Raw genomic sequence first — 16,094 nt, 5'->3', positions numbered from 1 at the left:
GGTCTCGGGTCGGGCTCGGACATAAATATCTTTATGCCTGTCGGGCTCGGGTCGGGTTATGTTACTGCTCTGTCGGACGCGGGCCGGGCTTGGACAAAAAAATTCGGCCCGATCCGCACTCTAGTTGGGACAGACTTCTGGGTTTAAATGGAAGCATATGTCTCAAAATCATTTTGCTACTAGTCCAGAAGATATCATCTCGGATCATGATTCCCTTGGAGTACAGCTGCTGACCTGCAGTCGTTAATGCAGTGATGGACAGCTGAAATGAAATGTTTGCACTTTCTGTGTTGTATTGTACTTTGTATGTGTTATTCATGCAAACAATGTTAATAAAATGATCAAATGCATTCAGTGGCACTCATAATTTCTCGTATTTTCACCGGAAAAATTTGGCTAGTGGAAATTCTGATTGGCTGGTAACTTTAGAAAGTTACCAGCCACATTGGCTGGTGATCAAAAAAGTTAATTTAGAACCCTGCGTGCACCCCTACGACCATGCAAAATGCACTGCAATGGAAGGTTGCTTAAAGGTCTAGATCTTAAAGTCTTAAAGTTAAAAGAGCTAAGTAAGGCTATGTAAACACACTCCTAAAAAAGCTGTGTGACTGTCCAAGTATTAGCAAGCAACACTAACAACTGGGCAGTTCAGCAAGAGTGCCATGATCTCACACAATAGTATACTCGCGCAATGCTCAACCCACTGTGAGTAGCAATAGTAGTAACTTATTCAGTGTTATTGTGAACAATGCTGTAGAACAGGGGTTCTCAAAGTCTACATTCAAAGGTCCAAATCTGAATTTTCATCAATGTCAAAGGTCCGGAACTATTGTTAATTACAAAACTTATTTTTAATAAACATGCATAAATCAAAACACTCATTTTATGATTTTATTTTTTATTGTTTTCACTCTTCACAACTCCAACTGTCTCGTTACAAATCAAACAGAATGGCTTAGTGCTTGATTGGGGCAAAATGAACGCATACCTCTCTGTCCAATCATCTTTGAAGACTATTTTCTTCGTCAACTTTTCTTTTCCTGGACAATGACATCCTCCACACCCATTCAAACGCTTACTGCGGTGAAGTGTCGTGTCGCGTCACGCCCGATTACGTTTAAAGTCATACGCTCACTGGATGTCATGGCAACTAAATCACGGAGGAAAACTTTAAATATCTCGCCTTCGCTTTAATTTCGGACCATCTCAAAAAAGACATAAAAAAAATAAACAAATGATTTTAACATGCGTTTATCAAAGTAGGAAATCTACACTTTTAATCCCTTACACACAATTAGTGCTCTTGAAATACGAAATGGAGGCGGGTCCGGATTGAATTCCCTCCAGGTCCGGATCCAGACCGGAGTCCGGACTTTGAGAAGTACTGCTCTAGGAAGATCAACAAGAAAACACCTTCAGTTTCCAACTACTACGCTTAATTTATCCAAGCTGTGCAGTTCAGATCACACAATCAACCAGGCAATGGAAACGATTAAAGATGCATTCATGGTCAAGCTCAAGTGCAGTAAGACTTTATGGGTAAAGGGTAAACATTAACTATTTGAGCATGAAAAAAAGCTTTAAAAGCTTCTAGTTCTCTTCAAGAAAACTGAACAAACAGAAAACAGGCCAAAAAAAAATAAAAATGGCTCAGCTCAGATTCAGACAGCCAATCGGTGACTGCAGATTTTGGTTGCCACAGCAACTCTTGGAAGAGGAAGAGGGTCCATGTGCAAGTCTGAACATGCGTAAGGTCTGATATGTGTTGGTCCTGTTTTTTTTGTATGCCATAGGATGCAAGGAAAGGGACCACAGGTTAAGGAGGGAAAAGCAGCTGTCGGGGTTTTGTGGAACAATCTCAGCATGTCTGAACCACAGAGGAAGATCAGAGGAATTGCATATGGTGCTAAAGATAGTTTCCTCAGCAGTTAATTTTAGGGGTCTACTTGTGTATCTAGCATTTCCATCACAGACTAGTTCATCTTTGAAATGTCATTCTAGCAAACCACTAAGTGATCACATTTCCCCCAGAAATCAATAAAGGACTTTTTTTTTTAAGTGTTTAAACCTGCTTTTGAGGAACAAGTTTACCTGCTATTAATTGTCAAGGTGTAGCAGAAATCAGTGTTTCCATTAGAGTCATCAGCTGCTCTGGTTACTGTGAATATTTGTACTACATGTACATTTTCCTCTTGGTAGCTTGACAGATGGTCCCTTCAAACTTAAAATAAGAGAAAGACCTGTGTGAAGAATCTTTAAATGTTGGTGTTCCAATAAAATAAAATAAAACATTTTCAACTGACATTAGTTTTATGTTGGTGAACTATCCCTTTAAAACTGTGAAAATTGTTGCTATTAACACAAAAACGTTATTGATTCCTAAACGTAAATTCGGAGACTTGGAGCATAACCTTTTTCCCTGGCCACCTTTTAAAAGTTGCCATCCACCGCCAGCATTTTTGACCATTTTCACAATTTTCATGGCTCCCATAATATTTTGTTCTATGAATATCTGAACATGCAATATATGATATCCTGAAGTGCATGAATGCGTGTATTCTGTCTGTGTGAATTGAATGCAGACAGAAGCGTTTAGCTTCACTGGAGACTCACGATCGACATACTTCAAACCCTTGATTTCAAACTATGCTGCACTATATTCAGTTGCCCACTATGTCATATCCATGTCATTTTCACTGTGCTGTTAAAAAAGTTAAATTTTGTGTTACCTTGTCTTTATTTGCAAAAAAAATATGATTCCCAGTGCGCACAAACTTACTAGATTACGAGTCCCTTGTTGTTTAGTGTTTACTTCCTTTTTATTCATTTTTTTTTTTAAATTTTTTTACCTTTATTTGTGAAAAATACTGTAATCGGTTACAGAATCAAGAAGTTGCCATCTAAAGTAAGTCTGTTTAATTTAGAGATGTATTTTTTAATTCATTTTCAAATAATTTACAATTTATATAATATAATATATAGGCTTTACATATGCCATCCTGCTCTCTAAGATATGGGCAATAAAAAAATAAAATACAATAACAATTCAGTCGCCCCCACTAACCTGCTTACATGCTATCTCACTTGTTTGTTTCTTCACATGTCTTTTGATCAGGAGATTCAGTACTCTTTCAGAAGATGCCTAATAACGTCCCCTACAGTATAACAGTGAAAACAAGCGTTGTTTCAAATGACAGAAATCCCCATCAATCACGGGGAAAGAGTTAAATAAGTTAATGTCTACCGTTTATGCAATCAGTTGTATACATTAATTCTTCAGTAACATGCAAAGAAATAGGCTACCAAAACTTATTAAAATAGCCTAAATGAGTAAATTTCAGAGTTGCCCCCTATTTGTTACAAAATACAACACCTGAAATCAAAAGACGAAAGAGGTTTTCAAACAACCCACATTTCAACAGAGACTGTGACACTGAAGACAAAAAGGCACTGCTTTAGTGCTGATGGTTTGAAAAATGTACTGTATTGGCAATTTGACATTTTACAGTAATGAAACTGAAACATTCAATGTAAAAGAAGAGGAACAGAGTCTCCCCCAGGGCAGTGTGTGAAAATGCTTGATCTCAGACAGCACACACCAAACAATTACAGCACACATGACATATCTGAGGCTACTAATCCAGGGTTACATAGAGAAATAACGCAGGGACACGGATGGGTTAGGTTTTTAATCTTCATGTCCTAAAAAACAGCATGAAGATATTACATAAAGAAAACAGGCTCTATGTTTTTCCAGTTACTTTAAGAGCTGTGTTTATGGTTTAGTTTGCATGCATGGTTTACTTGCTCAGTGTCTGTGCACTGATGGCAAATCAATATTATATCAGTCAACACAACACACTCCTGCTGCTGCCAAAAGGGATGGGCATTTTCCATCCCAGGGCCACTGTCCTGCAGAGTTTAGCTACATGTAGCTTTCTATTAATCCTGAAGACATTGATTACAAACACACCTGAACAAGCTAATCAATGCCTTCAGGAATACTAGAATGCTTCAGGCAGGACCACAATTGCCAATCCCTGATCTAGAAGCTGTCCACACTGGATGCGACAAAGTGACCGTTGAAAATCGTTTGTCTGTGTCAGAAGTAGGGCTGGTCCGAGTACCATTTTTTGAGCTTCGAAGCTTCGGTAGTAATGAACATCGAATATTCAAAGCTTTGGAAACTCTATATGTCTCAGACATCCCAAGTCTCCCACATATTGATAGCAGCTCTCTGATGCCCGCAAATTAGTTCAAATCTCCCGGAATCTAGAGCTTGCGAACTCCAAACCGTGTAGCGCGTGCACGACAGAGAGGGAGAGAGTGAGAGACCTTGCGTGTGTGTGCAAATGTGTGTGTGTGCAAATGTGCGTGTGTGCAAATGTGCGTGTGTGCAAATGTGCGTGTGTCTGTCCGTCAATTTGCATTTTGATTATTTCGAGAACCGTTCATCCAAACGACTACACAAGGGAGTGCAGTGTCGTATTTGGTGCAATATAGATAAACAGGCAAGACGCGACACGTTCAGAATTAATAAACTATTAATAAACTACAGAACAGCGCGAGCGGGAAGCGGCGCGCCTCACGCGAGCAGAGCTTATAAGCTCCGAGAACGGACACTGCACTAGTGATATAAAACACACACAGGTCTGTTAAATCAATATTTTTAATAAGGTAGTCTTATATTTTTCTCACTAACAAATTACTGACAAAGTAGGGTAGATTTAAATAAAGATGCGACGGGCCTCACGCGAGCAGGGCTTATATGCTCCGAGAATGGACACTGTGATATAAAACAGACACACACACAGGTCTTTTAACTTAAGCAATATTTTTAATACGTCTTATAGTATTTTTCTAACTGACAAAGTAGGGTAGATTTAAATAAAAACGAAATTTAAATAAATAAAAACGAGTAGCGCAGGCATTTGGAGTATGTCAGAAATAGAATGGGGCATGATTTTATTGTTGGGAATTTGTGTTGTGCCGCATCCAGCGTAGCATCAGTGATTAGAATGGGTTCTATTTGCTATTGTCGAGTCGCTTCGTAAATCATTGTGCTGTAAGGGAGGACTTTGCTTTTAAGAAAGTATACAGTGTGTAATACGTCAGAGAGAGTTATAACCAACGCAAATTTTTCTTTAAAAAATCTGAAAAGAAAAACTGGTGTCCAGTCACAAGACACAAGATATAACTTTCCTTTAACATACTGTACATTTTAACCTAATAACTCTATCATTTTGATATAAGAGTATACGGACATGTCAACTACCCACTAAAAACCACATATTTAATTATTTTTAAAAAAGACAAAATACCATGTCTGACTTCTAGGAAAATCCAACCAATAACAAATTATTTTCCCCCCTATTTCAACAAACAATCCAAAGAAACAGAATTAAAGAAGTTGGACTGTGCTATATGGTCTAAAAAAAAAAAAAAGTGTTACATCTGATATGTTCTCTCTCCCACCGCTGGTATTGGGTTTGTAACTTATACAAACACTTCCATGTCTCCTCACATAACCAACTAGCACATCAACACTAAATGGGGTATAGGGGCAGTAACAAAACCGTGTGCATATTTCAATTCTGCTGCTCTTGCTCCACCACTTGCAATGTGTTGCTAATCCACCCAGCAGACATGCTTGTCCTTCAGTAAGAAGATTTGCCAATTCAGCCCTGTCTCTCTGGAGACATTAATGAAGACCACATGTACACTCTCACGCACATCTCAATAAACACCAGCTTTCACCACGGTACCACCTCCAGATCACATCAACTCTACTGAAGTCCAGTCCTTGCAGTTTGACAAAGGTTTTTTTTCAGGTTTTGCTCCACCTCAATGTCAGTGCACTCTTGACCCAGAGGCTTCTGAAATAGTTAGGCCTATCTGGGCTCAGAGAACGTCAATTTAAAACAGTGGATGTTTAATGGCTGCTCCATAACCTGGAAAACATGGTCAACTGGATCAGCATTCTTTTCGCTAGAGCACATTTCCGCTGCCTACTGCACCAGTACTTAAAGGCGATTGTACTGATTCGTCATGATGCTAAATACAGCGACCGGGAACAGGCTGTTCAATCTAAGCCACAGGAACGTGTACCATTACGCTAACGGCCACAAACCAGTTCTGCCCCGGTTATAACCACCACGATCTAATGAGCGCCTTTACCCTGCATGGGGATGAAGTCTTTAACAGGGCAATAAACCTGGCTGGGCTTTGTCTATCATTTGTTGTCCACCGAAGGAGTATATAATGAACTAGTCAAAATAAAGAATGACAAGAAAGAAGACATTTAATAAGGTTAGGAAAAACCTATAAAGGTAAAAAAAAAATATTTAATGTGGCAAATATATATTCTTTTTTTTTGGTACTTTGGCATTTATATTGGCTTACTGCTTGGTTAGGGCAAACGGCACATTCTTTACTAAACCCAGCAATAACTCCCTCAGAGAGCTGCTCCATGCAGCAGATGTTCCACCGAGTGCTGAAGAGGCCCCTCAAAAAGGAGAAAAGCACATTATCTCAAACACCAGCAATGCCTTCCCCCAACCACTTTCAGTTAACTGCCACAGCTCTCCTTGGCAGTTTTCACGTGCACTCTCTCGGATAACTTTTGTTGTTTGAAATTGTTTTATGGTTGATTCATTTGTTATGTCCTGCATTTAGTGCTGGTTTAAATTTTGTATGTACAAGATGTATTTTCCAAACACCTCCATACCAGTTCATAGCTAAAAAAAAAAATATAAAAAATCCTGCATCTATTCAACGGCCCTGAAGAGCGCAATGTAGTGTGTAGGAATGGACCAATCCGATATCCAGTATCGGTATCGGCTCTGCATTTTTTTCTGAATCCGATATCAGTCAGACGGGAACAATCCAAATCCAATACTCTGCGCACTCACGGTACTGTTAAGATCCGCAAAAGTCAAAAAGGCATAATTAAAGCTCCATACATATTTTTTAAATCTGCATGTTCTGCGTATCTGTGGATGAGAACCTCACAGTTTCGTCTGCTACACACATATACTAAAGCACGTGTGACGCTCATGGTTGTTTTTCTTTTTTTTAGCATCTGTCGTCTCATTATAAGGACACTCCACATGAACTTCGTCTCTAGAGTTGCTCTGAGAGTTCACTTTATAAACATTTTACCATTGCATTCAAGAAAATCTAATTACATAATACATTACTAAAAGGTCTTCATGACAACTCATCAAAATAAGTTTGGTTTAACTTGAAGAAATTATAACAGAAATGTATTACAATTGCACAGTATAATGTACTGTGTAATACTAATACAATTGATTAAAAATATATTTTTAAGGAATATCAAGTTCTTAAACATGTTTTAATAAAAACATTACATTTTAAAAGGTTAACCAAATTGTTTGTTTTATAAATTGTTTTGATTACCTCCATTTTTAAGTGTTTTTCTATTTTATGTACTCCTGACAGTAAAATAAGCCACTATAAACTTATATAAAGATCCAGTCATGAAAAAAACCCACTGATATACCGTGAAACCGCCAGAATCTTAAAAAGTAGCACGATACAGATTTTTGGTCATACCGCCCAGCACTACCAGTTTTATCTAAAAAAAATTCTAAAAAAAAAAAATACACGGACCTAGCAACAACCACAAGAGATCTGCATCTCAGATTGATATAAAGATAAAATAGCAGATAAGCATATAGCTTCTCTAAATTTAATGCATAGACTGCATCACCCCTGCAAACTGAATGCTAAAAGACTGCCATATCTGATGAAGTACAGGAATGTGGGCCTTGCATGGACTTGTGGTTGGATCAAAACTGGTTAGTCCATACAAGGTTTGATTGCATCATCTACTTTAATTAGCCATGGAAATTGTAAACAGAATCCTGAACTCCAGAATACCGAAACAAAGAACATTTAGTGGCTTTACTGAATGTTTTATATCTAAAGCAGGCAAATATTGAATGATCAGCCCCACATTTTGAACATATTCCTTAGTTATTCTGTCTAAATTTAGATCCCTAAATCTAAGTGATGCATACTTAGAAGAAAGGTTTAAATTTGAGGGATTTTAAACATGTAAGCCGCTTAATTGCTAAAAAAAAAACACACCAACTAAAGCACCACTACTAAAAATAATCAAACCTAAAAGGTTGGTTATCACTAGTTGGTTGTTGGATGACTTGACTTTCATGACCATTGTGGCCATAATTTATTTAGCTATTTTGTGTCTGTTCATATTTTTTATTATTGTATTATACTATACTGATCATTGAAAAAAACATTCAACCATTATTAAATTGGCTATGTTAGGAAAGAATTCATAAACAGTGTATGTTTACCAGCTCAACTTATTCTCCATGCAATAAAACAGAACAGTGTCAGATAAAGAGGAACTCTAATTTCCATAGTACAGAAGAAGTTAAAGCCATAAAAGATCACATTCCCTGTTTGGAGTCACGCACAGAAAAAGCCAACTTGGAACCGAAGAGAAGGAAAAACTGAGCAATACAATTTGCGGACCCAGAATGCAGTTGAAAGCTTTACCAAGAATGAGTAAACAATAAAACAAGAATTGTGCACAAAGCTGGCCTGGGCACATACGGATCCTCTCACTCTAGACTAGAGGCCCACAGAAAGGAACATGTTAGTGTTTATTATAAAAAATAAAAAAAAATAAAAAAGCCTGGGAGCCAAAACAGACAGAAATCCCACATCTGCTGTTCTCTTAAGTGAGTCTCAACTGCTCAGAGAGAGATAGAGAGCTAGAGAGAGAGAGCTAGAGAGAGAGCTAGAGAGAGAGAGAGAGAGAGAGAGAGAGAGAGAGAGAGAGAGAGATGCCCCATGCTAAACACCTCCCCCAATTGCTGAATTGGCGAAAATCTGTGAGATGCGCCTTTAAGACATTACAGATGTTTCTTATGCCGTTGAGTCTCTGCTTCAGGCACCACACATAAATGGTACTAATGGTTTACAGGAAAATGTCATACTGGAAAGCACTGTATTTTTGGCTATTAAATTCTTTTCTTTTTTCATTTTAATGTTTTAAAATAATTTTCTAAATGAGCTCAGCTAGCTCTGGAGATTCATCAGGAATAACATTTATGTCATAATAATAACACAATACCACACACACAATGCCACATAATACCTCAAGCATCACTATCGAGAATGAGGGGCATTTTCTAGCATTTCACTTCTCCCTACACTGATTCTTTATGCAACAGTTACACAAATAGGCTAAAAGGATTCAAGAGAAAAAAAAACATACGGTAGTCATTTCAAATGAGGAAGAGAAACCAGAGATTTTCAAGTAAGGCCGAAATAATCTCCCTACAGTGTAAAACAGCATCAGATGTCAATTATCTATGTCCTATGTAGGTAAGAAAAATAAATCACTGCTAAGTCAAAAGTGTTGAGTTTTTTTGTGGTTTTAGTGGTGGAGTGCGGTATTGGGTTTGAGTCCTGGTTCTAGCTGTGAGCAGCATAATGCCATGAGCTCTGGCAGTTTTCCAGATCTGCTTCTGGTTTACATTCCTTAAAAATGCATTCTCCAAGTCTCAATCCCTCTCCTGTGTAAGCACTTCCTCCCCCTTCCCTTAACATTGACACAAATCAGAATAGTCATTCAGAAAAATAGAGGCCATAGTAGGGCTGTGCTGGTAAACTTGACAACCACGCCACTGCGGTGGCTGAGTAGCACAGGCGGTGGTCGAGCAGCACAGGTGGTGGTCTGCCAAAACAAATTTTTTTGTATGTGAATGCTGTTTTACATGTAATATTATGACAGGAGTGAAGCACAAAGCTTTGTTTACAAAATAAATAATAGTTTAGCAATTAAATGTTACATCGCAGCCAAACATTTGGATTCGTGACGAATGAGAGTTGTGCGTGAGGCGTGAGCCCATAAATGTTTTGTGATCTGGTCACCCGATTATCAGCGGATTTAACACTATTCCATTAGTTATTCCACTATATAGAAATATACAAATATAGATCTCTGGTTTCTTTTCCCAAATCTTCACTCACGTCTTAGGTTTAAAGTAGGCCTATTGTATTCAGATTCTTTACTGTGGTAAAGTAGAAAAACGCTGTAGGAAAGATAGCCTACCTTTTAACTTGCTTGTCAAATTCTTTTTAACACAGTTTGTGCTTGTTATTAGACTTGGTAAGGCGCGTTTCACACGCGCGGGTGATTTTAGTTTCGCTTTCTCTGGCAGCGCAAAATCAAACATAGCCTAAATGTCTTGCCCTTGTGGAAGATAAAATTCACTCTTCAGACCTTTTACAGCAAGTAGAAAACATGAAGATATACAAAAAAAGAGATGGTCTTTCTGCTCGTGTCTCACATCCCTGATCCCTCTCAAAGCGCAGAACAGAAGGCTATAGCTATCACGCGTCTTTGTGAGTAACTAATGTTTTTTAAATATTTAACTTTATTATATTATTTAAGTTAATATCATTTACTGATATTTATTTCAATGCTTTACAGGCTTTAGTGTGATGTTTCATTGATGGAAGTGCTCAAATAAACACACATGTATGTTCCGAAATGGATGTTTGAGCCTTGTTTATTATCATTTTATTTAAAAATGTATTTAATTGAAGATATATATATATATATATATATATATATATATATATATGTATTTATATGTATTTATGTATTTAAGATATATATATATATGGTGGTCCATTACCACCGCGTTGGTGAAAAAACTGCCACCGTCACAGCCCTAGGTCATAGTGTCAATTTAGCCACAGTTATGGAGCTTAAGCAATCTTGATTCTTGACCAACAGGAAAAAGTTAGCTGGGTTTAAAATAAAAATAAAAATCAAAGATAAAAAGTTATGTACTAGTGTTTTTATGCATCAAACCACAAAGGACAAGGAAGTAGCACACAAGTTGGTTTTGAGAGCCGGATCTCACTTATGATCTATGTTTCATAACCTGACAACATGAAGAACACATCTCTAGTTTAGTTGTCACCATGACAACTGAGTTTGTCTTTCTGGTTCTTATTAAGAATCTAAGCCAAACAAGCCTCAAAAGCTATAGTGTGAAAGTGCCCTAACAATCTGTATTGTATCATTCACAATAAATATAGATCAAGCTTTTTTAGACACTAGAAAAGAAATGGCAAGAAATGGCACAAATAGACAGCATAGAGCAAAACTACAAATTAAGAGAGCTGGGTGATTTTAAAGGAGCCATAGGGGGCTCTAAGCACTCATACTGTGGTTGTGTGAAAGATGCAGCAATGCCAGACAATTAGACTACAAACTACTGTGTTGCAGGCCTCTATCCAAATCTGGGCTTCTTGCCATGTTTGCAATTACGAAACATAGCCCAGTGCAAACCTTAAACAGCCTTAAATATTCAGGCGACATTTGTGTGCTGCAGCTATAAATCAAATCTCTTGATGAAATGGTGGTATAAAATCTGGTCGCTAGTTACGAAAATGGAATAAGTGGTTAGTGGGTATTTTGAGAAAGGCACGTGGGTTTGGCATCAGCATGAATGGATCTAGTTAAGTGGGAAAAGGGTTCGTTAAAATTATGCACCAACCAAGCTAAAATGGTTGACAATTTTTTAATAATGCAAAAAAATGAAGATCTGCTTTGTGACCACGGGTTAAGGTCAACTCTGGTGACCAAATATTAATCAAAAGATTAACTATATACAACTTCTGTGGAATTGAGAAACTATCTAAGCAGCAGCTCAAAATGGTAAAAAAAATCTGAGGATTTAAGACACGAATACTTTGAATTCTAAAGCTAATTTGCATCATATGCAAGGCATGTTTGAGTCCAGTTAGCAACACTTCCAGATCCCTGGATGTGGCAAAAAAGCTGAAAATATAATTCAGCGGAATTTTTTTAGCTTACTCACTTTGCTCAGAGTCCGAGTCTGGCCTTGCAGTCCCCGGAGCCACAGGTAGAGGCCTTGGGGGCCTTGGTTTGGGAGTTGGTGGAGAAATCTTTTTCTTGCCGATGAACTCCACGTACGTACCAGGAAAGTCCCCCTTTTCTTGAGTGGTTTCATTAAAGCCAGGCAGCCATCCGATTTCTTCTGGTCTCTCCTCTATGCCCTCTACGTAGCCAACTGCAAGTAGTGCACCCTTGTTGACTGTAAGAATGTCCCCTACATGCAAGTTAATATCCTCCTCCCTTTCTTTCTTGTAGTCATACAGCGCTCTGTACTGATATCCTTCTGCACTCATTTTGATGGTAAAGTTTTGGTGTCACAAAATGATAATGACTGCTGACAAAGGTTCTTTAAACCAATATTTTTATGACAGGCAAGAGTTGAAGAAAACAAGGTTTTATCCAAAGACTTTACGCCTTTATTATCATTATCATCCACAATGGATAGTCTGTCTGGACAAGTGGATTATGTGAAACTAATAGTCCAATGATTGGGTGCACTTTCAAGGTGCTTCTTACAGACTCTTCCCATCTGCGTGAGGCCTGTTCCTCTGGATCTTACAGAGTAGGCTAACTCAAACCTGCAACACAAGAGAAGCCATTTTACACAAGCCACACAAAAAGCATTTCAAACAGCAACTCAACTTCCATGGTGAAACAAACTAGTAAATCTACTCTTGTTACACATTATTTGATAGAATACAGACATCCTACGTTCATATAATAGTAATACCAAAAGGCACAAAGAAGTGTTCTGTTTTATTGTTTTAGTAGTAACGTTAGACTAATTGCATAAACAGCAATAGGTTATAAATGTACTGCAAGTAAATACTTTTTATCGAATTAGAACTAAACTAGCAAAATATTGAGATTATTTAGGCTATGGCGAGATTATTTGTTCTTCTCTGTCTTCTAACGAGACATTTATTTTAAAATGTTATGCACGGTAACGTACCTAAATGAACTAAGAAAGCGTCAAATGAAGAGAAAAAACAACACTTTTTTAAAAAGTGAAAATAATAGAAAAAATGGCCCAAACGAAACTCCAAAGACTCAAAATGATGAAAGAAGAAAGCTCTCCTTTGAGATACATGTGACAGATTACAAATTTTAAGCTGCGCAACATTAAGAACGAATAAACTAAATTCATTCAAAAAGCAATTAAAGTTTACGGTTATACGTAATAGTAATATTAAAACCACAATCAAATCAGATAATTTTTTTTAAAAAAAAATCACACAGCAGATCCATAAAAAATCGAACTGACTGTTATTCCGAATGACGACTGAATGCATTTATGCGTTGATAGAAGACGCATGTAAATAGATTTATATTAATATTGCATGTTCGCGATTAGCTTATTGGCTAATGTTAGCCTTAAATAATATAAAGGATTATTATTAGTGAACCATATAAATGTACGTTCTACGCACAATAACATTAGAAAGATTACAACTTAATTTACGATGCTAAAAGCACAGTCGCTGTAGAAAATAAACTGCCAGTGTCAAGTAGTGAAGCAAAGTAAGTGGAGATTCAGTAATAGAATTCAATTTGGACACGCTGTACTGGAACAATCGACACAGTAAAGCGATCCTGCCAAACCTCCCAAAATCTCAACAATATAATACACACCCATCCTAAACACATTGCATACTTCATAAAACAAGCATACGTACCGAGCAATGGTTTAAAAAAAAAGAGAAACTGAAGTATATCTGCGAACTTTAGTAAGTTGTAAGGGGCCCGTTCATGAAAGCAGGGCCGAGAAAATCTCCTTCGCTTCCCGTAACTCCAGTTTAAGCAGCTCTCCAACAAATCCACCCACCACAACCGCTAAAAACACTCCACATACGACGCTTCTTCGAGGAAGTAACATACAGTAGTGGGGTAAATTTCAACCCGCTAATTGAGCTTTTTTTTTTTTTTTTTTTTTAATTCTTTAACTCAATGATCGAGTTCGTTTCCCGACAGCAAAGCCGACTCCGCCCGAGTCACCACACACTGAATCCCCTCAATGGCAGAAACACCAAACCCAAACCACGCCCTATGCTCTGCGTCAGCGCCAGTCCCCCTTCACGCCCCGCCCCTCCAGTTAGTGGTGCTTGCGAAGCAAAGCATTAATGGTTTTCTTCCATACTACCGGTACTTCTTCTTATGGACAAAACTTCGGCGCGTAACACGTCCCGCACCGCTATAGACCCATGAATGAGGCGTCAAATCGTGCGATCGTTATATAAGCGACCGGATGTACGCAGGGCAGGAGGCCGCAGGACTTAGGGGGCTGGGGGCCCCTGGGCTTGAGTTTAAGTTTGGGCCCTACTTACGCTACACACATCGTTATGGAGTAGCACAAATTGCACAAAAATTAAAATGTAGATGAAAATGAGGTTCCTAGAATAATTAATACAACATATAGTCAAAGTTTAGTGGTATAGGCTAATATTAAATAATCATTATAATTAGGGCTGGGCGATATGGCCAAAAAATCATATCTCTGTATTTTTTGGTTAAATGGCGATATACGATGTATATCTCGGTACTTTCTACATTTTTCCATTTGGATAAAGAAAATGTATTTATTTAAAAAAAAAAAATTATTTCACATTCTGCTCAATGATATCCAAACAATGTTGATATTGAAGGATATGGAAACAAATAGGGAATGTAATGTAGGCTATGCAATATATAATGTGCAAAAAGGTGGTTAAAATCACATTACATTCTAACATTGTAACACTACAAACTAAAAACAAAAATAATGCTTTTGTTTTAAAAATGACTAAAGGCTAAACTAAAAATGAAAGTAAAAACAAAAGCACGAACTTATTATATTAGCCTGCATTTGATTACAATGGTCACTTTCATAAAAATATACTTGTAGGTTTAAAATTCCACATATGGCACATTTATTGTCTCCAAACAAGAAATATTTTAGTAATATGTGTTTTAGTCAGAATTATTGCGCTACTGTTCTATTGTGCTCGTCTGTTTTGCGCACGTATCAAACTACTGTATCGATATAAACGGTATTGCCTCATTCCATATCGTGGGGGGAAAAAAATCGATATATTGTACAAACTCGATATATCGCCCAGCCTTAATTATAATACAATATAATGCAGGATGTGCTCTCTCGGTTGAGAGAAGATCAAAATTCTAATAATAAAGCCAAGAGAAAACAGTATTTTTAAATTCATTGTCATATCTATCCGTCTTCTTATGTCAGATTCTTCATTTTAGTCAACAAATCAGAATGCAAAGACACTGTGTATGGCTATTATGACCAAATAAAATGAAGGCTGTATAAAAAAAAAACAGTTTTTTGGATTGACACAGGCTGTTTAGACATGGCATGTATGGATTTACACAGCAAATTATAATTGCATAAATTATGTTAGCAGATTACTGTTTTAAATGTAAAAACTGTATGTAGAAAAAAAAAATGAAATAAGTCTACTTTTTAACTATGAAACTAACACCCCCAGTAGTGGCAAGTCTCCATCTTGACAAGGGAGTTGAATCCTTTATTCAACCGATTTGTTCAAAAATCCTAATTCATTTAACCTAGCAAACGACTGTATTTATGAATGGGTAGCGTAATTGAATAATTTACTGGTCTGATTCTGTCAAAAATGCAGATATTTTGAGGAACAAAAAATGTGTTGTTTGGGGGCACAGCGGTAGCCTATAGCTGTTTGTTTGCGATTGTGCAGGTGTTCGGAAAAACAGCACTCTTGCTGGTGTGATAACTCGCATATCATAGGCTTATGTTATAGCTAAATATGTAAAATGGGAACTCGTTAGGCCTAAATGTTTTTTTTATTTTTTTTTTAATCATTTTGATGACTTAGTAGCCAGTGTTGGGAGTAACGCGTTACAAACGTAATGCATTACAGTAACATATTACTTTTTGCTGTAACGCAGTAGTGTAAGGCATTACTAATCAATTTTCAGTAATATTTTATTCGGTACATGTTCAGTTACGCTTGCGTTACAACACACTTTTAGTTTTAATTGTAAAAAACAAAACAAAAAAAAAACACCAAGACCGCAAGACATTAACGAATGAAAAATGCAAGTAGGCTATTTCGTGGTCAGTCAATAGCCGCGTGTGTGGTGTCCAAGTTTGTAAATAAAGACTAAATGGCAGCGTGGCAGC

At 37.3% G+C, this 16,094-nt stretch overlaps 1 protein-coding gene across 2 annotated transcripts in view; it reads right to left on the bottom strand.

Annotated features, from left to right (window-relative positions):
• pik3r1 (phosphoinositide-3-kinase, regulatory subunit 1 (alpha)) overlaps window positions 1–14,142 on the bottom strand; it is a 36,299-nt gene extending 22,157 nt beyond the window's left edge. The window contains exons 1-2 of one of the 2 annotated variants that reach the window (XM_077206350.1): window positions 13,612–14,142; window positions 11,898–12,513 (exon numbers count right to left, since the gene is read on the bottom strand). In XM_077206350.1, the coding sequence (XP_077062465.1) occupies window positions 11,898–12,228 (331 nt within the window). In that variant the 5' untranslated portion in view covers window positions 12,229–12,513; window positions 13,612–14,142. The remainder of the gene's footprint in view (window positions 1–11,897; window positions 12,514–13,611) is intronic. The other variant, XM_077206351.1, reaches the window with a different exon arrangement.
• Between the last annotated feature and the right edge of the window lie 1,952 nt (window positions 14,143–16,094).

This window comes from Siphateles boraxobius, unplaced genomic scaffold (assembly GCF_051911475.1).
Source record: "Siphateles boraxobius isolate OS27281-9 unplaced genomic scaffold, OSU_SipBor_1 56, whole genome shotgun sequence".
NCBI lineage: Eukaryota > Metazoa > Chordata > Actinopteri > Cypriniformes > Leuciscidae > Siphateles > Siphateles boraxobius.
This window is presented reverse-complemented; position numbering and strand designations above follow the sequence as displayed.